Source organism: Pecten maximus, chromosome 12 (assembly GCF_902652985.1).
Source record: "Pecten maximus chromosome 12, xPecMax1.1, whole genome shotgun sequence".
Lineage (NCBI taxonomy): Eukaryota > Metazoa > Mollusca > Bivalvia > Pectinida > Pectinidae > Pecten > Pecten maximus.
Window position 1 is genome coordinate 34,079,659 of NC_047026.1, and position 24,827 is coordinate 34,104,485.

General features: G+C 35.9%; 1 protein-coding gene across 7 annotated transcripts in view; it reads left to right on the forward strand.

The window, feature by feature from the left end:
* LOC117338798 overlaps positions 1–24,408 on the forward strand; it is a 53,383-nt gene extending 28,975 nt beyond the window's left edge. The window contains exons 9-19 of one of the 7 annotated variants that reach the window (XR_004535041.1): positions 5,232–5,433; positions 8,056–8,154; positions 9,294–9,410; positions 12,040–12,217; positions 12,798–13,052; positions 13,887–14,024; positions 15,273–15,293; positions 15,582–16,178; positions 19,225–20,368; positions 20,553–20,610; positions 21,015–24,408. Coding sequence is in view for 1 of the 7 variants with exons in the window: in XM_033900146.1 (XP_033756037.1) it covers positions 5,232–5,433; positions 8,056–8,154; positions 9,294–9,410; positions 12,040–12,217; positions 12,798–13,052; positions 13,887–14,024; positions 15,273–15,293; positions 15,582–16,178; positions 19,225–19,343 (1,726 nt within the window). In the remaining 6 variants the exon portion in view is untranslated. Of the gene's footprint in view, positions 1–5,231; positions 5,434–8,055; positions 8,155–9,293; positions 9,411–12,039; positions 12,218–12,797; positions 13,053–13,886; positions 14,025–15,272; positions 15,294–15,581; positions 16,179–19,224 lie in introns of all 7 variants that reach the window. The other 6 variants (XR_004535039.1, XR_004535038.1, XR_004535042.1 and 3 more) reach the window with 6 other exon arrangements.
* The last annotated feature ends 419 nt before the right edge of the window (positions 24,409–24,827 follow it).

A 24,827-nucleotide genomic window follows, 5' to 3' on the forward strand; every position in this document is an offset into this window, starting at 1 on the left:
GGCGAAGGCCTACCAAATTTGTTCAAATGAATGACCTTGACCTTCATGCAAATGAGCTAAAATCTTTAATTGATGACCTCTGAATAACAAAGAGATCCATATACATGATATTGGGCCAGTATGCTAAAGGTGAACGGCTTCAAAATTTATTTAAAGGAATTAACCTAACCATCTCTTATATTTTAATTAAGTGGTTATCAGCTGATTATTTGCATAAATGACATTAGGCCTATATTGGGCTGAATCTTGTTGAAACTATGTACTTATGTTGTAAACCAATTAAAAGTAAAACTTCACAGGAATATAAGGCATTATATGTAGATGGTACTTTACTATCAAAGGGACAATATGTAGATGGTACTTTACTATCATAGGGACAATATGTAGATGGTACTTTACTATCAAAGGGACAATATGTAGATGGTACTTTACTATCATAGGGACAATATGTAGATGGTACTTTACTATCATAGGGACAATATGTAGATGGTACTTTACTATCAAAGGGACAATATGTAGATGGTACTCAACTATCAAAGGGACAATATGTAGATGGTACTTAACTATCAAAGGGACAATATGTAGATGGTACTTTACTATCAAAGGGACAATATGTAGATGGTACTCAACTATCAAAGGGACAATATGTAGATGGTACTTTACTATCAAAGGGACAATATGTAGATGGTACTCAACTATCAAAGGGACAATATGTAGATGGTACTTTACTATCAAAGGGACAATATGTAGATGGTACTTTACTATCATAGGGACAATATGTAGATGGTACTTTACTATCATAGGGACAATATGTAGATGGTACTTTACTATCAAAGGGACAATATGTAGATGGTACTCAACTATCAAAGGGACAATATGTAGATGGTACTTAACTATCAAAGGGACAATATGTAGATGGTACTTTACTATCAAAGGGACAATATGTAGATGGTACTCAACTATCATAGGGACAATATGTAGATGGTACTTTACTATCAAAGGGACAATATGTAGATGGTACTTGACTATGAAAGGGACAATATGTAGATGGTACTTTACTATCATAGGGACAATATGTAGATGGTACTTAACTATCAAAGGGACAATATGTAGATGGTTCTTAACTATCAAAGGGACAATATGTAGATGGTACTTTACTCTCAAAGGGACAATATGTAGATGGTACTTTACTATCAAAGGGACAATATGTAGATGGTACTAAACTATCAAAGGGACAATATGTAGATGGTACTTTACTATCAAAGGGACAATATGTAGATGGTACTCAACTATCATAGGGACAATATGTAGATGGTACTTTACTATCAAAGGGACAATATGTAGATGGTACTTTACTATCAAAGGGACAATATGTAGATGGTACTTTACTATCAAAGGGACAATATGTAGATGGTACTTAACTATCAAAGGGACAATATGTAGATGATACTTAACTATCAAAGGGACAATATGTAGATGGTACTCAACTATCAAAGGGACAATATGTAGATGGTACTTTACTATCAAAGGGACAATATGTAGATGGTACTTAACCATCAAAGGGACAATATGTAGATGGTTCTTAACTATCAAAGGGACAATATGTAGATGGTACTTTACTATCAAAGGGACAATATGTAGATGGTACTTAACTATCAAAGGGACAATATGTAGATGGTACTCAACTATTAAAGGGACAATATGTAGATGGTACTCAACTATCAAAGGGACAATATGTAGATGGTACTTTACTATCAAAGGGACAATATGTAGATGGTACTTTACTATCATAGGGACAATATGTAGATGGTACTCAACTATCAAAGGGACAATATGTAGATGGTACTCAACTATCAAAGGGACAATATGTAGATGATACTCAACTATCAAAGGGACAATATGTAGATGGTACTTTACTATCATAGGGACAATATGTAGATGGTACTTTACTATCAAAGGGACAATATGTAGATGGTACTCAACTATCAAAGGGACAATATGTAGATGGTACTTAACTATCAAAGGGACAATATGTAGATGGTACTTTACTATCAAAGGGACAATATGTAGATGGTACTCAACTATCAAAGGGACAATATGTAGATGGTACTCAACTATCAAAGGGACAATATGTAGATGGTACTTTACTATCAAAGGGACAATATGTAGATGGTACTTTACTATCATAGGGACAATATGTAGATGGTACTTTACTATCAAAGGGACAATATGTAGATGGTACTCAACTATCAAAGGGACAATATGTAGATGGTACTTAACTATCAAAGGGACAATATGTAGATGGTACTTTACTATCAAAGGGACAATATGTAGATGGTACTCAACTATCATAGGGACAATATGTAGATGGTACTTTACTATCAAAGGGACAATATGTAGATGGTACTTAACTATGAAAGGGACAATATGTAGATGGTACTTAACTATCAAAGGGACAATATGTAGATGGTACTCAACTATTAAAGGGACAATATGTAGATGGTACTCAACTATCAAAGGGACAATATGTAGATGGTACTTTACTATCAAAGGGACAATATGTAGATGGTACTTTACTATCAAAGGGACAATATGTAGATGGTACTCAACTATTAAAGGGACAATATGTAGATGGTACTCAACTATCAAAGGGACAATATGTAGATGGTACTTTACTATCAAAGGGACAATATGTAGATGGTACTTTACTATCATAGGGACAATATGTAGATGGTACTCAACTATCAAAGGGACAATATGTAGATGGTACTCAACTATCAAAGGGACAATATGTAGATGATACTCAACTATCAAAGGGACAATATGTAGATGGTACTTTACTATCATAGGGACAATATGTAGATGGTACTTTACTATCAAAGGGACAATATGTAGATGGTACTCAACTATCAAAGGGACAATATGTAGATGGTACTTAACTATCAAAGGGACAATATGTAGATGGTACTTTACTATCAAAGGGACAATATGTAGATGGTACTCAACTATCAAAGGGACAATATGTAGATGGTACTCAACTATCAAAGGGACAATATGTAGATGGTACTTTACTATCAAAGGGACAATATGTAGATGGTACTTTACTATCATAGGGACAATATGTAGATGGTACTTTACTATCAAAGGGACAATATGTAGATGGTACTCAACTATCAAAGGGACAATATGTAGATGGTACTTAACTATCAAAGGGACAATATGTAGATGGTACTTTACTATCAAAGGGACAATATGTAGATGGTACTCAACTATCATAGGGACAATATGTAGATGGTACTTTACTATCAAAGGGACAATATGTAGATGGTACTTAACTATGAAAGGGACAATATGTAGATGGTACTTAACTATCAAAGGGACAATATGTAGATGGTACTTTACTATCATAGGGACAATATGTAGATGGTACTTTACTATCAAAGGGACAATATGTAGATGGTACTCAACTATCAAAGGGACAATATGTAGATGGTACTCAACTATCAAAGGGACAATATGTAGATGGTACTTGACTATGAAAGGGACAATATGTAGATGGTACTTTACTATCAAAGGAACAATATGTAGATGGTACTTTACTATCAAAGGGACAATATGTAGATGGTACTTTACTATCAAAGGGACAATATGTAGATGGTACTTAACTATCAAAGGGACAATATGTAGATGGTACTTTACTATTAAAGGGACAATATGTAGATGGTACTTTACTATCATAGGGACAATATGTAGATGGTACTTAACTATCAAAGGGACAATATGTAGATGGTTCTTAACTATCAAAGGGACAATATGTAGATGGTACTTTACTCTCAAAGGGACAATATGTAGATGGTACTTTACTATCAAAGGGACAATATGTAGATGGTACTAAACTATCAAAGGGACAATATGTAGATGGTACTTTACTATCAAAGGGACAATATGTAGATGGTACTCAACTATCATAGGGACAATATGTAGATGGTACTTTACTATCAAAGGGACAATATGTAGATGGTACTTTACTATCAAAGGGACAATATGTAGATGGTACTTTACTATCAAAGGGACAATATGTAGATGGTACTTTACTATCAAAGGGACAATATGTAGATGGTACTCAACTATCATAGGGACAATATGTAGATGGTACTTTACTATCAAAGGGACAATATGTAGATGGTACTTTACTATCAAAGGGACAATATGTAGATGGTACTTTACTATCAAAGGGACAATATGTAGATGGTACTTAACTATCAAAGGGACAATATGTAGATGATACTTAACTATCAAAGGGACAATATGTAGATGGTACTCAACTATCAAAGGGACAATATGTAGATGGTACTTTACTATCAAAGGGACAATATGTAGATGGTACTTAACTATCAAAGGGACAATATGTAGATGGTTCTTAACTATCAAAGGGACAATATGTAGATGGTACTTTACTATCAAAGGGACAATATGTAGATGGTACTCAACTATCAAAGGGACAATATGTAGATGGTACTTAACTATCAAAGGGACAATATGTAGATGGTACTCAACTATCAAAGGGACAATATGTAGATGGTACTCAACTATCAAAGGGACAATATGTAGATGGTACTTTACTATCAAAGGGACAAGATGTAGATGGTACTTTACTATCATAGGGACAATATGTAGATGGTACTCAACTATCAAAGGGACAATATGTAGATGGTACTCAACTATCAAAGGGACAATATGTAGATGGTACTCAACTATCAAAGGGACAATATGTAGATGGTACTTTACTTTCAAAGGGACAATATGTAGATGGAACTTTACTATCAAAGGGACAATATGTAGATGGTTCTTAACTATCAAAGGGACAATATGTAGATGGTACTTTACTATCAAAGGGACAATATGTACATGGTACTTAACTCTCAAAGGGACAATATGTAGATGGTACTCAACTATCAAAGGGACAATATGTAGATGGTACTTTACTATCAATTGCTGATATATGATATAATTATTGTAATATATTGGTATCTATGAAATATGCCAGTGTATGAAAATGAAGGGTAAGGAGGTAGGTTAGTTAGCTATCAGCTTACAGTTCTAATTGACTTTGACTAACTTTATTGAAAAGACATTTTGTGTGCTCTAGCAAAGAACTTTTTTGCGCTCATGAAAATTCAAATAGAAATTGTATGGAAATTTTTTGTCTTAATTATATTTATATTTTACAGAGGATTTTCCATGAGGCGAGACTACAGCAAACTCCTGGAAGTTTTGTACTATTCTAACAATATTCCTGAATATGTGGTACCCGTGCATGTATTACATATGCTCTTGATCACCTGCCTTAAGTTTCCTGAGGAGTACCTACCAGCCACCACTAAGTGGGCCGAGACCTGTAACCAAAACTTGCTGCGTCAACTTGAACCCAGAGTAAATACTCAATCTAGGCTTTTTCCAATACATATTCCGTTAACGTTGCAGCCCATTTGATTATAGGACCATGATCCTACTTCAGAAAGGATTGTATGCTAGTTAACCATTTCACTGTTGCAATCTTTCACATATTTTTACCAGTTTAGAGCTTAATGATTATATATTGCTGAAATAATTTTCGTTTTTTAGTAATAATACAAGTTATTGCATTTTTAGCAGTGAAATATAGAAATTTATCAAACTAATAAAACTTAGGTATTTTCACTGCAGCGATAAGCAGTGAAAAAGTTTTGCAATGAAAAATGCAAGTTTTCGTTTTTTACCAATCAGAGCAAACCTTTGTATTCACCCATTGATACTTGCCGATATTTCCAATCAAAGCAAAGATAGATAAATTGGTTATTTTGCTGTATTTGAACAAATGATGGGGCTGACCCCTGGGGGTCTGAGGGGCGGGGTCAAAAGGGGTCAATTTGGCTAAATTGATATAAACAACTTCTCTGAAACCAAACAATGGATATTGCTCATATTTGACTGTGAGCATCCCTTTGGGGTCTGCATTCAATATTGTACATATAGTGGGGCTGACCCCCCGGGGGGGCTGAGGGGCGGGGTCAAAAGGGGTCAATTTGGCTAACAACTTCTTCTCTGAAACGAAACTATAAGCACTGGATATCACTCATATTTGCCTGGTAGCATTCCTTGGGGCAGGGATTCAAAATTGTACAAATGACAGGGAGGACCCCACGGGGAGCTGAGGGGCCAAGCGAAACGGGGAATTTGACTGAATTGATATAAACAACTCCGCCTATGAAACCAAGCAATGGATATTGCTCATATTTGACTGTGAGCATCCCTTTGGGGTCTGGAATCAAAATTGTACAAATGGTGGGGCTATCCCCCTGGGGGTCTGAGGGGCAGGGCCAAAAGGGGTCAATCTGGCTAAATTGATGTAAACAACTTCTTCTCTGAAACTAAGCAATGGATATTGCTCATATTTGCCTGGTAGCACCCTCTTGGGGTAATGATTCAAAATTGTACAAATGACTGGGCTGACCCCCCTGGGGGCTGAGTGGCGGGGCCAGAAGGGGTCAGTTTGGCAGAATTGATATAAACAGCTTCTCCTCTGAAACTAAGCAATGAATATCTCTCATATTTGACTGGTAGCATCCTATTGGGGTAGGGATTCAAAATTGTACAAATGATAGGGCTGACCCCCATGGGGGCTGAGGGGCGGGGCAAAAAGGGGTCAATTTGGCTAAATTGATATATAAAACAACTTCTCTGAAACTAAGCAATGGATATCTCGTATTTGACTGGTAGCATCCCTTTGGGGTAGGGATTCAAAATTGTTCAAATGGTGGGGTTGACCCCCCGGGGTCCTGAGGGGCAGGGCCAAAAGTGGTCAATTTGTTTAAACAACTTCTTATCTGAAACTAAGCAATGGATATAGCTCATATTTGACTGTTAGCATCTTTTGGGGTAGGGATTCAAAATTGTATAAAGGAAGGAGCTGATCCCCCTGGGGACAGAGGGCAGGGTCAATTGGTTTCTCTGAAACTAAGCAATGAATATCACTCACATTAGTGTGGTAGCAATCCCTATGGGGTTGTGCCAAAAGTCAATTTCATTTCATGGATTAATTGTACTTTTTGACATAAAAACCCCATTTGTATGGTAGCATGGTTATGGGGTGGGTATTCAAAATTGTACAAATGTTGGGGTTAACCCCCCGGGGGCCTGGGGGGTGGGGCCAAAAGGGGTCAATTTGGCTAAATTGGCATTTTTAGAATTACAATAAAACCAATGTACATGTACCCATATAAAATGCTTATGATATATTGACATAGCAATACCAGCGACAAATATACTTAAGCATCATTCTTGTTTCATATCTCATGAAACCAGGTGAGCGATACAGGCCCTCTGGGCCTCTTGTTTTAAGTTTGTTTTATAAGTATATGAAATGCAATAAAAAGAAAATTGACTAGTTTCCCATTTAATATAACATATATTTTACTGATATGACAGAATATTTTGATATTTTTCACTCATGCTTCGCACTCGTGAAAATATTGATATTTTGTCATACTCGTGAAATATACCCAGGTATATTACATTTAACGGGAAACTATTCAATATCCTCTATATATCTGTTATTATTTAAGCATTGATGTCATTTTTTTTTAGTTTCATCAGGGTATGAAACAAATTTTGTTTGCAAACTGTATGAAGCTGCGTAGCGGATTCTTACAGAAGTTTGCAAACAAAATTTATTTCATACCCCGATGAAACTAAAAAAAAATTGACATCAACGCTTATAATTAATTTTTGAAAATGATTTTCTAATTTAAAACAAGTTTTATGTACAATTTTACTGGTTTTAAATGGGATTCTTTTTCTCAAATCAATACGCAACGTCAATTTTCGTATTGTGACGTCACATTTTTCGCGCCATTTTTTTCGACCAATCACATTTGAGTATTTACCATGAAAACAAAGAAAAAATAATTATATAGTTATGTTTAAATGTTGTAGGTAAAGCATTTTACATTGTAGTTCCGTTAAAAAACTACTGGCTAGGTTCTACTGGTCAACTGTATATTTGATATACTTCAGATATTGGTGGACCTTTATGATACATGTGTGAAACACAACAACAGAGTCCTCTGCTCCCTGTTAGAGAGACTTACCTCCACCATGCTACCAGTAAACCAGGTAAGATTCCAACTGACATGGCCCAAAGGGCCTGTGAGCTTATGCGATGGTGTAGTATCTTCCGTCTTTAGCATTATTGGGCAAAGAATATCTAATTATAAAGGGAGTGTGTGGATCCCCTGTGGCCGAAGGGGCCCCCCAATAGGCGATATTAAGTTAAATCTTTTTAAATAGCTACTAGTCCTGAACTATTAAATTGGTGAAATTTGGTCTGGAGAATTATTTGGAAATGTTGACTGTTGTATAAATGAAGGATTTGACAAACCAATTTTAAAATACTTTTTATGCCTTGCAATAGGCAGCTTACAGTGTTAACCATGTCTGTCTGATCCCGTCCCGTTCCAATGCAATGTAACTTGCTAATATCAGGAACTGCTGATGCGATTCCTCACCAAACTGTGTTTCGGGCTGTTAAGTGGCAGTGGGGGGATTTATATCTTACTGACATTTTCTAGAATCAAGAATGACAGGATTTAGTCCACCTGTAGTTTAAACCATTGTTGGGAGAGGCAGTTCAAAAGTAGGAAAGTGTTTGAAATATAACTTAAATTAGTCTTAAGAGTATTTTGCCAGAAGGACTGAAATATTCAGGTGAGCAATGCGGGCCCTCTGGGCCTCTTGTAAATGTTAACAGTAAACTCTTCAATGAATTTTTACATTTAATTGCAATAGATTAATATTCACTGTGCATTTATTTTGTGTGCTATGTTGAATGCCTGCCGATGTATTAAAATTAAATGTACCTACTATTCGTTCAAAACTATGTCTCTTTTGTCTCTCAATACAATGGGTCACTAATGCAGGTTTGGTTCTGTATTTTCTATTTATATGTTGGGACATCAAAACAAATTTTGTTCAGCTTACTTTTGAAGTGTGTTAAAAAACTTTAAAAACATCATCCTACAATTGGTATGTTAGATAAATGCATTTATTAGCAATACCAGCGACAAATATATTTAAGCATTATTCTTGTTTCATATCTCATGAAACCAGGTGAGTGATACAGGCCCTCTGAGCCTCTTATTTGCTATTGAGATTTTGTATCATAAATGATTTTGAAACTCTAGTTATACTCAATTCCTTTTTGTGATGTTAGCTACTGATGAGCTTAGGAATAATTGATTGCATTTGCTTTTCAGGGAGAACCCCCAGAAATCACAGATATACTAGACGAACAGGATTGGAATGGGGACAGTGTTGGCGAGAATGTGATGACAAGTTCTGATGAATACAAAGGACGCCAACACAGAATAAGGGTTTGTAATTTAACTAAAAAACCTCAAGTTTATAGCCAGTAATGGACTATCGGACATTGAGTTCATAGACTGTTACATATACAATCAGACATTAAGTTTATAGATTCCAACATAATATCAGACAGTAAGTTTATAGATTCCAACATAATAGCAGACATTAAGTTTATAGATTCCAACATAATATCAGACATCAAGTTTATAGATTCCAACATGATATCATACATCAAGTTTATAGATTCCAACTTAACATCAAGTTTATAGATTCCAACATGATATCAGACATCAAGTTTATAGATTCCAACATGATATCAGACATCAAGTTTATAGATTCCAACATAATATCAGACATCAAGTTTATAGATTCCAACATGACATCAGACATCAAGTTTATAGATTCCAACTTAACATCAGACATTAAGTTTATAGATTCCAACATGATATCAGACATCCAAGTTTATAGATTCCAACATGATATCAGACATCAAGTTTATAGATTCCAACATAATATCAGACATCAAGTTTATAGATTCCAACATGATATCAGACATCAAGTTTATAGATTCCGACATGATATCAGACATCAAGTTTATAGATTCCAACATGATATCAGACATCAATTTTATAGATTCCAACATGATATCAGACATCAAGTTTATAGATTCCAACATAATATCAGACATCAAGTTTATAGATTCCAACATGATATCAGACATCAAGTTTATAGATTCCAACATGATATCTGACATCAAGTTTATAGATTCCAACATGATATCAGACATCAAGTTTATAGATTCCAACATGATATCAGACATCAAGTTTATAGATTCTAACTTAACATCAAGTTTATAGATTCCAACATGATATCAGACATCAAGTTTATAGATTCCAAAATGATATCAGACATCAAGTTTATAGATTCCAACATGATATCATACATCAAGTTTATAGATTCCAACATGATATCAGACATCAAGTTTATAGATTCCAACATAATATCAGACATCAAGTTTATAGATTCCAACATGATATCAGACATCAAATTTATAGATTCCAACATGATATCAGACATCAAGTTTATAGATTCCAACATGATATCAGACATCAATTTTATAGATTCCAACATGATATCAGACATCAATTTTATAGATTCCAACATGATATCATACATCAAGTTTATAGATTCCAACATGATATCAGACATCAAGTTTATAGATTCCAACATGATATCAGACATCAAGTTTATAGATTCCAACATGATATCATACATCAAGTTTATAGATTCCAACTTAACATCAAGTTTATAGATTCCAACTTAACATCATGTTTTAAGATTCCAACATGATATCAAACATCAAGTTTATAGATTCCAACATGATATCATACATCAAGTTTATAGATTCCAACATGATATCATACATCAAGTTTATAGATTCCAACTTAACATCAAGTTTATAGATTCCAACTTAACATCATGTTTTAAGATTCCAACATGATATCAAACATCAAGTTTATAGATTCCAACATAATATCATACATCAAGTTTATAGATTCCAACATGATATCAGACATCAAGTTTATAGATTCCAACTTAACATCATGTTTTAAGATTCCAACATGATATCAGACATCAAGTTTATAGATTCCAACATGATATCATACATCAAGTTTATAGATTCCAACATGATATCATACATCAAGTTTATAGATTCCAACATGATATCATACATCAAGTTTATAGATTCCAACATGATATCATACATCAAGTTTATAGATTCCAACTTAACATCATGTTTAAGATTCCAACATGATATCAGACATCAAGTTTATAGATTCCAACATGATATCATACATCAAGTTTATAGATTCCAACATAATATCAGACATCAAGTTTATAGATTCCAACATGATATCAGACATCAAGTTTATAGATTCCAACATAATATCAGACATCAAGTTTATAGATTCCAACATGATGTCATACATCAAGTTTATAGATTCTATGACGTTTACAAATGATAATTAACATGAGACATCAAGTCTATAGATTCTGATGCTTACTGTGGATGTTCACTGATGTTCTCGTTAAATTAATGTTTTTGCTTTTATGACAAAATGATAAAACAACTTCACAGAATCTGCATAGCTGTAAAAAATTGTTTGTGGTTGTCCTAGCCGGACCTAGGTAAAATAAAATGTATTGGATATAAAATTTTGAACAACCAGGCCTTATAAACATTCTGCAGGAAACACTTCTATATATTTGTTTGTATATAGAAGATATCCAAGAATGTCTTAAGTAGTACCAAATATATTTCACAAGTGGAGCTAATATTTTGATATTTTTCACGAGTATGCAGCACTCGTGAAAAATATCAGAAAAATTGATATTTTTCATTTGTGACAAATGTCACTTTTATAGATTGAATGTTTTTTGATATTTCACTGATAAAACGAAATAGATATGAAAATTCACTTGGTGTTTACTTTTTCGCCATATTTAATTGCTGTAACTACATTTGTAGCTAAAATTATTCGCCTGCAAATATTACAAACTGTAAGTAAGTTGATCCCCAATCAGGGTTTTTTCAGGACATTGTATTGTGACTACCATTTGTATATACTTCATAAGGGATGCAAATTGACAAAGAATTGGGAACATCTTGGGTCCATCTTTGTGGAGCTGTGTTGTGACCTGGAGCTAAGCAATCCAAACTATATCCAGGAATACGTCTACGTGCTGACAGATTCCATGAAACCAGAGACCATGGCTGAAAACTTCAAGCTATTCCTACAGGCCATTCATAAAGGTACATAGAATCCCTCGGCTTTTTACGTACATTTCAACTTTCTTCCAAATGTAATCTTTATTTGTCCATTACTGGTGAAACTGGGGGAGATGTAGGTTTCCTTCCCATCTGCCCGTCCATTCATTTGTCCGTCCATCTGTAAGTCCATCCACTCAGTTTTCTGCATTCATCTCAGCCATGCTTAGAGATAATTATGTTGGTGAAAGTTGGTACGTAACTTCAGTATGAGAAGCTACAGATCAAGTTTGAGTTTCAGGAATTTTGGGTCAAGGTCACTGTTACAATGTTTAGTGGGGGCTGGTAGGGAATATGCATCACTTTAGCAATACTCTCAGAATACTTGTTAAATTAAGATGGTTATTGTGACGTTAGACGTTAAAGTTTGTTGTAAAAATTTCTCACAAAATCATGGAAGGATCAGATAGGTCATGTACTCAATTTCATGTATAAGTTTCACTTGCTTTATCTGTGATTATTCAACATAAAATTTAACTAGTCACAAAAATAGAATGGCCATCCTAAGTTCACACTCTTTAAAAAATCTTGTTATGCTGATGTTGAAATATAATAATCCTTTCAGAGATGGAGACAAAGATGGCAGACAATATGGATGTACTGGATGAGCCGTCACTGGCACGTATTGGTGCAGGACTTCTGCAGTGGTGTTACAAGGAGGGACAATGGGAGCAGGGCTATCACCTGCTGTTTGTGATGCATCAGACCCGAGTCTACTATTACAAGTGTACTGGCAAAGGAACCATTGGTACAGCCCTCATTGCCATGGAGATTTGTCTCAACACTAACAACCCAGACAGTGCTCTTCAAATTCTAGAACGTAAGTGACAAAGGATTGTTCAGGCCACAACATCAGATGCTAGACATTTTAATGGATAGATGTCCATGTGGGGGCCAAAGCAAAATACTATATGAAAATTTGGTTTCTTTGACACTGATGTCTGTAAGATTTTAATGCTGACACTTTTTGATGTCTGTTATTTTATGCAAACGAAAAATCTTATATGAAAATAATTCTACCTTTCATATATTTATAAATGAGATTTAGCTAAAACACTTTATAAGTTCCTACCAAATAAACAAGTGGGACTATAGGTTTCCTCCCTGTCCATTGGTCTATCCATCTGTTGGTCCGCCCACTCAGTTTTCTTGCACTTTTCTCAGCCATGCTTCAAGGTAAGTTGGTGAAAGTTGGTATGTAACTTCAGTTTGAGTAGCTACTTATCAAGTTCGAGTTTCAGGGTTTTTGGGTCAAGTCCAGGGTCAAGGTTACAATTTTTGATGGGGGCCGGTATGGGACATGTATTGCTTTATCAATACCCAGCATGCTTGGTAGTCTCCTTCCGTTGAAACTGAGGGGCTTATAGGTTTCCTCACCGTCTTGTCCGACAGTCCGTCCACTCAGTTTTCCGCACTTTCCTCAGTCATGCTTGAAGGTGTTTTGGTAAAAATTGATATGTAACTTCAGTATGAGTAGCTACAGATCATGTTCAAGTTTCTGGGAATTTGGGTCAAGGTCACTGCTACTATTTGTAAGTTGTGAGGGGGGGGGGGGGGGGGGGGGGAAGAAGGTATGTTAATGTTCTGATCATTGTTGTAACCATCTCATTGGTCCGTATGTATAATGATACAATGACATCTTGATTTATTGCAGGTTCTAAAGGACAGATTTTGACGAGTGAAAATCCAGCTAATGTCACAAGAATTTTGAATAACCTGTTTGACAAGTTGTTGGAAAAATCGTATACAAAGATGGCTTTCACTGTTCTTGTTATATTTCTAGAAAAACGAGGTAAAATATTACAAGTGATTGTACGCACAGGTGAATAGCACTGTAAACCGTAAATGTTTAAACAATACAATGCCAAATTAATTATTATAGATTTGGTGAGCGATACAGTGCCAAATTTATTATTTTAGATTTGGTGAGCGATCCAATGATAAATTAATTATTATAGATTTGGTGAGCGATACAGTGCCAAATTTATTATTTTAGATTGGCGAGCGATACAATGCCAAATTAATTATTATAGCTTTGGTGAGCGATACAGTGCCAAATTTATTATTTTAGATTTGGTGAGCGATACAATGATAAATTAATTGTGTTAAGTTTTGATAAGCGATACAAGTCTGATTAGATGACCCATTCTAGACTTTACAGTGTTTTTATTATTTCTGTAGCTCATTGTTTGTGCATGCAAAGTGACGATACAGATACCAGATTTGAAAATGATAGGGATCAGGGTATACTATCATTTCTTATCAGATGAAATATCATATATAATATCATAAATATCACATACTAATTCATTGTATGTGTTTTCTTTTTGTGGTGTCTGCTTACACATGCATGGTCGACATATTGTGTATTTTGACTATGGGATTATGTTGAAAATGAATATTGAGCAACCCTCCATCAGCTAGACACTTCTTAAAGTTATTTTAACAGCATTTTGTGATGATAGATAGCTTACAATAAAGATAAATTATTGTGTTTTGAAACAAAAACTTATCAAATGGTACTCTCAAGAGAAAATGGTCTTTTGTAGTTTTCGACTATTGTAAACACTATTACAGTTTTTATTAGCCCACCGTCATCAGATGGTCGGCTATTTAAATCGCCATTCATCTGTAGTCCATCCAACTCCCATTGGCAACTACATTTTGTAGTTGTGTCCGTTCAATTTTAAGTCTGATCAGGGAAAAAAATGGCTGACAGGTAGCCTTCTTAACTTTGTCAGTTGAAGTTTGGTATCACTATTTCACAGAAAGTTCTTCTTACAATTGTCATAGATTTCATTTTAAGATTTTCTTTGTTATTAAATGATTAATTAAGCAGAATAGAGTAAAGAAGGGAAAGGTAGCGAAAATATCAGTCTTACACAGAAACAAATTGAATAAAGATCATTTAACGGTGGGGGGCAGTAGGGATCTATTGTTATACAGGACACTATTGTTTCTTTCGTAGTTCATTTTTCTAGACTGCTCAGTAAAAAGCCCCTATTAAAATTTGCCTGACACTATCTTTTCTCTATTTCAGAACAAGATCAGGCTCCAACAGGTAAGTTTTTTTCACCTTGAATTTTAAGGTTCCTCAGTGTTAGTAGTATATCCCATCAACAGACAATGAAATAAAATCTCTTATTGATCAATTTTGTTAATTCTCAATGGGTTGTATTATACAGTATGTTGTAACACCAATCCTCTATTTATAGGACATAAGATGCGCTGTGGCATGTAAAGTAGTGTTTGCAAGCTGGTCCTTCACATTTTTGGTAGATTTGAAGTTTGGGCTTGTGTGGGACATGTATTTCTTGTTACACTAGATAATTGTCTTGTTATGTTGCAGATTTATCTCTCTATTTTAACTGCCTTGTCCAGAAATCACTGTTGATGAGTGACATTCACACTGCTTTAGGAGTGTTCAAAATACAAAAGGAGACAGACAATGGTAAACTGAATGTGCTTTGCCTGCGTGGACTTCTCACAGCTTGCGGTAAACACATGTTCGACAATAAATATATTGAGGAAGTTTACAAGTCTTGTATTGTACGTAAGCTGTACCCACCTCATAGATTTGACATGCCCAGATCTATTCTGCTATCAAGCATGATGACACCAGTGGAAATGTACCTGTATATCAGTGACTACCTGAACATTCTGTACAACAGTGTGTGTGACTCTGTAATGGAAGGTGTACACCTAACAATGGACCATTTCTGTCTGTCTATACATGTTTGGTGGGAGGAAGATCGGCTTCAGCAGCTGGACTTTCCTTACCTGTCCCTGGCGCTGCACACTCAGCAACAGGTGTGGCAGATGGCCCTGTATGTTCTACACAAAGATATCAATCCACCTCTGAAGGCTGATTACAACTCGGTCAGTAACTGTATCTTCATCAATCCTGAATCCTTGTATAACTATCTCCAGGTCAAAGATGGCTATGGTAAGTACCAAACTCTTTGTTAGCTATCAAACACTAATATCATTTTGTATGCCTAGTTATATTATTTGATTGGTTTGCTAGGACATATTTTTCCAATATCTGTCCTGTCATGATTAATTTTAATCAGCTGATTTTGATCATCTATGTATGAGTATCTCAGAATTGTTCATATAGCTTAATCATTGAAATTTCTCTGAATTATACATGCAGACAGTGACAATGATACAAAAAACAAGTGTGGAAAGTTTATGTTTCAAGGTATCAGGAAGGTTGAGTGAAATAAGTTTGCCATCAATTTTACAGTTATTTTACAAATGAATACAGGAAAATGGGCAGCTTGTATTTTTGTCACCCGCCCAGCTACTCTAGCCATTTTTCTCTGTGACTTCCTCATACATTGCAAATGCAAATAGACCAAAATTGGCAATACCAGCATTTGATAACTTTCAAATCTTGAAAATTTACAATAATAAGACATCACATTTTAGAAATGTAGAATTCAGTGCATATTAATTACTTTGTCTGTGTCAGTATCCATTGATGGCACATAGAATTTGTGTACAAGATCTCTCTAGAATCCATAATTGGTTTAGTCTCTATATTCTATTTCCTTATGCAATATGGACTCTGATGTGTCTGATGCAATTTTGAAACCGGTAGGCATACTTTAGGGGTAGGGGGTATTATCACCGGTAGGCATACTATAGGGGTAGGGGGTATTATCACCAGTAGGCATACTTTAGGGGTAGGGGGTATTATCACTGGTAGACATACTATAGGGGTAGGGTGTATTATCACTGGTAGACATACTATAGGGGTAGGGGGTATTATCACCGGTAGGCATACTTTAGGGGTAGGGGGTATTATCACCAGTAGGCATACTTTAGGGGCAGGGGGTATTATCACTGGTAGACATACTATAGGGGTAGGGGGTATTATCACCGGTAGGCATACTTTAGGGGTAGGGGGTATTATCACTGGTAGGCATACTTTAGGGGTAGGGGGTATTATCACCAGTAGGCATACTTTAGGGGCAGGGGGTATTATCACCAGTAAGCATACTTTAGGGGTAGGGGGTATTATCACTGGTAGACATACTATAGGGGTAGGGGGTATTATCACTGGTAGGCATACTTTAGGGGTAGGGGGTATTATCACCGGTAGGCATACTATAGGGGTAGGGGGTATGATCACCAGTAGGCATACTTTAGGGGTAGGGGGTATTATCACCAGTAGGCATACTTTAGGGGTAGGGGGTATTATCACTGGTAGACATACTATAGGGGTAGGGGGTATTATCACCGGTAGGCATACTTTAGGGGTAGGGGGTATGATCACCAGTAGGCATACTTTAGGGGTAGGGTGTATTATCACTGGTAGACATACTATAGGGGTAGGGGGTATTATCACCGGTAGGCATACTTTAGGGGTAGGGGGTATGATCACCAGTAGGCATACTTTAGGGGTAGGGGGTATTATCACCAGTAGGCATACTTTAGGGGTAGGGGGTATTATCACTGGTAGACATACTATAGGGGTAGGGGGTATTATCACTGGTAGGCATACTTTAGGGGTAGGGGGTATTATCACCGGTAGGCATACTTTAGGGGTAGGGGGTATGATCACCAGTAGGCATACTTTAGGGGTAGGGGGTATTATCACCAGTAGGCATACTTTAGGGGTAGGGGGTATTATCACTGGTAGACATACTATAGGGGTAGGGGGTATTATCACTGGTAGGCATACTTTAGGGGTAGGGGGTATTATCACTGGTAGGCATACTTTAGGGGTCGGGGGTATTATCACCGGTAGGCATACTATAGGGGTAGGGGGTATTATCACCGGTAGACATACTATAGGGGTAGGAGGTATTATCACCAGTAGGCATACTATAGGGGTAGGGGGTATTATCACTGGTAGGCATACTTTAGGGGTAGGGGGTATTATCACCGGTAGGTATACTATAGGGGTAGGGGGTATTATCACTGGTAGGCATACTATAGGGGTAGGGGGTATTATCACCGGTAGACATACTTTAGGGGTTGGGGGTATTATCACCGGTAGGCATACTTTAGGGGTAGGGGGTATTATCACTGGTAGGCATACTTTAGGGGTAGGGGGTATTATCACCGGTAGGTATACTTTAGGGGTCGGGGGTATTATCACCGGTAGGTATACTATAGGGGTAGGGGGTATTATCACTGGTAGGCATACTTTAGGGGTAGGGGGTATTATCACCGGTAGGTATACTTTAGGGGTCGGGGGTATTATCACCGGTAGGCATACTTTAGGGGTAGGGGGTATTATCACCGGTAGGTATACTTTAGGGGTCGGGGGTATTATCACCGGTAGGTATACTATAGGGGTAGGGGGTATTATCACTGGTAGGCATACTTTAGGGGTAGGGGGTATTATCACCGGTAGGTATACTTTAGGGGTCGGGGGTATTATCACCGGTAGGCATACTTTAGGGGTAGGGGGTATTATCACCGGTAGGTATACTTTAGGGGTCAGGGGTATTATCACCGGTAGGTATACTAAAGGGGTAGGGGGTATTATCACCGGTAGGTATACTATAGGGGTAGGGGGTATTATCACCGGTAGGTATACTATAGGGGTAGGGGGTATTATCACCGGTAGGTATACTTTAGGGGTCGGGGGTATTATCACTGGTAGGCATACTAGGGGGTATTAGCAGTTTTATCTTTTGCAGCTGTTTCATCAATACCAAAAGCAACAAAATAGCATGCATGGGGGAAATCATCCCCCCCCCCCCCCCCTTATGTGATTACAAATTTTTTAAATTTACAGTGGTCATGCTCACTTTGCTTCTTTAACCACCTCCACTCAACCATGACCACTAATATTAGCTCTATAATATTATCAGTCGTAGTTGTCTTTGTTAGCACATACCCACAGAGATCCTAGTATCTGGACTAAGTCTACATTGTAGAGTTTAAAATGATAATTTGTGAGAAATTATGGTATACTGTCTAAAGATATTTCATTATTACTGACCATTGTACCTGTGCTGTGTGTGTTACAGGTAGAAAGCAGGGCCTACATATACAGACAGGCACGTTGGGGCCTGTCAAGATTAGAGGTCAGGCGTGGGCACGTCCAAATAACTTCTCCAATCAGAGGCGGGGCCGACCATACAGGTGATAGCTAGCCTATCTAGCAAGATCACAGCCGGTAATTGGACAGAGAAAAGCTCAGCCAGAGGACATGGACATGGTTTACTGACAATGTCTAGTCAGAGAACACGGTCGGCTATCAGAGGACATGGTTGACTGACAACCTTCAGTCACAGGACATGGTTGACTGACTTATCTCCAGTTCTAGGACACTTCAGCAGTCATATGTAATGCATTAAGTTTCCGGTTTTTGGGTGGGACCCACTGTTTACTAGAAGATCAATGCCAGCCGGTGCTGATGACTAATAAGGAATTCTGAAACATAGAACTGTATGATTTATATTTCCTCCGATGATGAGTGATTAAGGATACATGTGATATAACCTAGTCAGTAATGGAGGAACAGCAGTTTTAGGAATCACTAGGATGGTGGTCACTGCTGTGAACAGGATATTCCAGTGATGGACCTTTTGTGACTTTACCATTTTTTTTATGTAGTTGATAACCCATTAGAATATCTAGTACATTTAACATGTGTAACTCTTTATCAATGTTCATTTTAAGGTACCTTTTCATTAGTTCATATATTTTGATAATGAACCAAGAAAATGAAAATGTTTTAGTTCATCTGTAGCCTACATTGAATAAACGTGAAAAAATTGGAACAATAGCACTTCCTTTTTCTATAGGATAAATTTTAAACAAACTTTATCTTGAGCATCCTTGATTGAATGGGATAAAGTAATGTTTAGGTGATGCTAAAAGACTAGGTGAGCTTTTCAGGCCATGCAAGGTAATAAATTTGTTGATACATAGTATCATTACACAAGTACAGGTATCATTACACAAGTACAGGTATCATTACACAAGTACAGGTATCGTTACACAAGTACAGGTATCGTTACACAAGTACAGGTATCGTTACACAAGTACAGGTATCATTACACAAGTACAGGTATCTACACAAGTACAGATATCATTACACAAGTACAGGTATCGTTACACAAGTACAGGTATCGTTTCACAAGTACAGGTATCGTTATACAAGTACAGGTATCTACACAAGTACAGGTATCTACACAAGTACAGTTATCGTTATACAAGTACAGATATCATTACACATGTACAGGTATCTACACAAGTACAGGTATCTACACAAGTACAGGTATCGTTATACAAGTACAGGTATCTACACAAGTACAGGTATCTACACAAGTACAGGTATCCACAAGTACAGGTATCTACACAAGTACAGGTATCGTTATACAAGTACAGGTATCATTACACAAGTACAGGTATCGTTACACAAGTACAGGTATCGTTACACAAGTACAGGTATCGTTACACAAGTACAGGTATCATTACACAGGTACAGGTATCTACACAAGTACAGGTATCATTACACAAGTACAGGTATCGTTACACATGTACAGGTATCGTTATACAAGTACAGGTATAGTTATACAAGTACAGGTATCTACACAAGTACAGGTATCTACACAAGTACAGTTATCGTTATACAAGTACAGATATCATTACACATGTACAGGTATCTACACAAGTACAGGTATCTACACAAGTACAGGTATCGTTATACAAGTACAGGTATCTACACAAGTACAGGTATCTACACAAGTACAGGTATCTACACAAGTACAGGTATCGTTATACAAGTACAGGTATCATTACACAAGTACAGGTATCGTTATACAAGTACAGGTATCTACACAAGTGTTACACAAGTACAGGTATCGTTACACAAGTACAGGTATTGTTATACAAGTACAGGTATCGTTACACAAGTACAGGTATCGTTATACAAGTACAGGTATTGTTATACAAGTACAGGTATCTACACAAGTACAGGTATCTACACAAGTACATGTATCGTTACACAAGTACAGGTATCGTTACACAAGTACAGGTATCGTTATACAAGTACAGGTATCTACACAAGTACAGGTATCGTTATACAAATACAGGTATCTACACAAGTACAGGTATCATTATACAAGTACAGGTATCGTTATACAAATACAGGTATCTACACAAGTACAGGTATCATTATACAAGTACAGGTATCGTTATACAAGTACAGGTATCTACACAAGTACAGGTATCGTTATACAAGTACAGGTATAGTTACACAAGTACAGGTATCGTTATACAAGTACAGGTATCATTACACAAGTACAGGTATCGTTATACAAGTACAGGTATCTACACAAGTACATGTATCGTTATACAAGTACAAGTATAGTTACACAAGTACAGGTATCGTTATACAAGTACAGATATCATTACACAAGTGCAGGTATCTACACAAGTACAGGTATCGTTATACAAGTACAGGTATCTTTACACAAGTACAGGTATCATTACACAAGTACAGGTATCGTTACAAAAGTACAGGTATCGTTATACAAGTACAGGTATCGTTGTACAATACAGGTATCTACACAAGTACAGGTATCATTACACATGTACAGGTATCGTTACACAAGTACAGGTATCATTACACATGTACAGGTATCGTTATACAAGTACAGGTATCATTACACATGTACAGGTATCGTTACACAAGTACAGGTATCTACACAAGTACAGGTATCATTATACAAGTACAAGTATCGTTATGCAAGTACAGGTATCTACACAAGTACAGGTATCGTTATACAAGTACAGGTATCTACACAAGTACAGGTATCATTGCAGAAATAAAAGTTGAAAGTACTGACAGAATATATTAATACATAAAAATGGTAATTACAGGTTTGTGTGGGAATAATTGTGTATTAAAATTTGCAATGGAATATATTACTTCAAACATGTTTTACAGGTTTGTATAAGAATTTTGTATCAAAAGCAGTGACAGAATATACTACAAATATTTAATACAAGTTTGTATGGGAATTATTATGGTGCTTGACCTCTTCTGTATCATCCTGGTGATAGTTACAAAACCACACTGAATGATACTGTTAAGTTTTTTTATATAATCGTGATAATAAAAAGAAATATGCATTTAAATTCAAAACACTTTCATTGCTTGTGTTTAGAACAGGTTTGATTTGTAGACAAAAATGACTAGTATTGTATTTCCGATACATTTTTGCCATTTAATTATGATGAGTGTGTTAGCCTGGAATCTATGTTCACTTGTCCATTATTGTCATGTTTTTGTATGCGTAGTTATATGTAGGTGAATATTTCCCTATTTTAGAGAATGTCCAGCTCTCTTGAGTTAGGAAAAATATAGTGATGCTTAATTCAGCACAAAATTTCAGAATATTTTTTTAATGCCAAATTGCAGAAGAAACGTTAAAGTAAGATGAAATATAAAGTAAAGTATAAAATTGGATATATTTTCTCAAATTTCAGGAAAAATGTAAAAAATATATACATTGTATATATATGTTTTTTTTTAATTGATTGAATTTTGCTGCCAAATATATATATGTGAAAGAACAAGTATGTATCGAATGTTATAAGCTCACATGGCTAAGTGAGCTTTCGCCATGGCCTCTTGTCTGTCCGTTGTAGATATGCCATTTGTCAACATTTCCTTTAAATCACTTCTTGTCACATAGTACCAAATTAATTTTAATATATCAAATTTGGTCAGAAACATCCTTAAGGGAAGAGGGAGCAGATTTTGCATAACTGGGGACGGGGATGGGGCCCAATAGGGGAAATAGAGGTAAGTCCTTTAAATCGTTACTTATCACAAAGTACAGAATGAAATCAGAAGGGGAATAGATTTCGCATAAATGATGAGTCTTCATTGACATATACACACACACCCGGGGGTCAGAGGGAAGGGCCCAATGGGGAAATAGAACGAAGTCCTTTAAATCTCTACTGTAGTCACAGGGGGCAAAAATGTAAAAATCTCCTTTTCCTTAACCAGGCAGCCCACATTAATCATACAATTGGCCTGTAGGTATTCGGGCTAATTACGTGCTCAAAATTTTCCTCTACTTCAACAATTATAGGCATTAGATGTCCAAAATGATAACTGACCCGGTGCATGATGGAACAGAGATACAACTTCATTTAGTAAGGAACATTTAAATCAAGGTGACTTGTATATATGGAAATTACACAACTATCCATGCGAGCAATACAGGTCCTCTGGGCCTCTTGTTTTTTACTTCGTCAAAGCAAAACCATTTTTCTATGTTGTGTTATGCAAACATATATTTATTTTGTAAATTTGAAGAGAAATATTCAAATATTTCAAATATACCGTATTTTACTAGTTGTGAAAAGTTCAGAAGATGAGCTTCCATTTCCTCATTTTAGATAGAATATTTGAAAATGTAGTTAATTAAATGTAGATAACTTTATTAAAATGATTTGAATAATTTAGTTTAATAACCATTTGTTTTTTTTAATGAGACAGAATATGTGCAGTATGGGGTTATAATGTTGTAGCCACAGAACTTGTAAACCTTGCATTTAATCTGATATTTCTTTAAAATTGTATTTTTGCTAGCATTTTAGAAGGAAAGTAACATATTTGCTGCTTATGCCAATTTTACTTTCCTGTTAAGATAATTTTTTTATGTCCACATACTAGGGTATGTTATTGCATTTTATCAGTTTTTTTTTTGTCATTGAAAATATCCATTTATGTGTTCAGTATTATAATGAGATAACACAATTAAGTTGTAAATTTAGAAATCCTTTATTACATATTGAGCAAATCAAAACTAAAGCAAAATTTGAAATGTGCATCAAAATCACATATGTCACAAATCTGTTATGTTTCATTCATTTTCCACAGAACCTGAGCTCCTTACGTAGTACGTGTTTAACTGGTAATTAAATTTCCAGATCTGTGGTCTGTTCAATATTTTGTACTGGAATATTATGGAAGGACTTCAAATTCATTTGTATGAAAAATAAAGACCTTCCAGAAAATGAGTCATTTGTCAACTTACCTACCTAGTAAGTGAACAGAAGTAGTTTGCAATTACCGAAATCAGTGTTGCCTATGCTCATTACTCTTTAAGAAGACTTTTGTTCATTTGTACTTTTTGCTATGTTCAAATAGTATTGTATTCTTTAATTAAAAGCATACAATTGCATTAAAAGTTGTAGTGTTTTGTTTAATAAGAAACCTTGATGTGAAGAAGGAAATCATCAAATATGGAGTATGGGGTAGGAAATATGTGCTAATATTATTGTTATAAAATTACCTCCAACTGGTTATTAGCTCACCACCCCGAAGGGCTGAAATCTTCAAACAACTTCTCAATTACCAAGAGGCCTTCGGACTTGATGTTGGGCCTGTAGAATGCTGGGGTGAAGTGCTACCATGTTTGTTCAAATAAATAAGCTTGACCTACATTAAAGGTCAATAGGGGTCAAATAGGTTTAAATCTTGAAAGAATGATTTCTCGATAGTAAAGAGACCTGGTATTAGGCCAATTGTATACTGGAATGAAGGACTAGAAAATTTATTGACATGAACAAACCTAGCCTGCTCTGATTTTTAGGTCGCCTG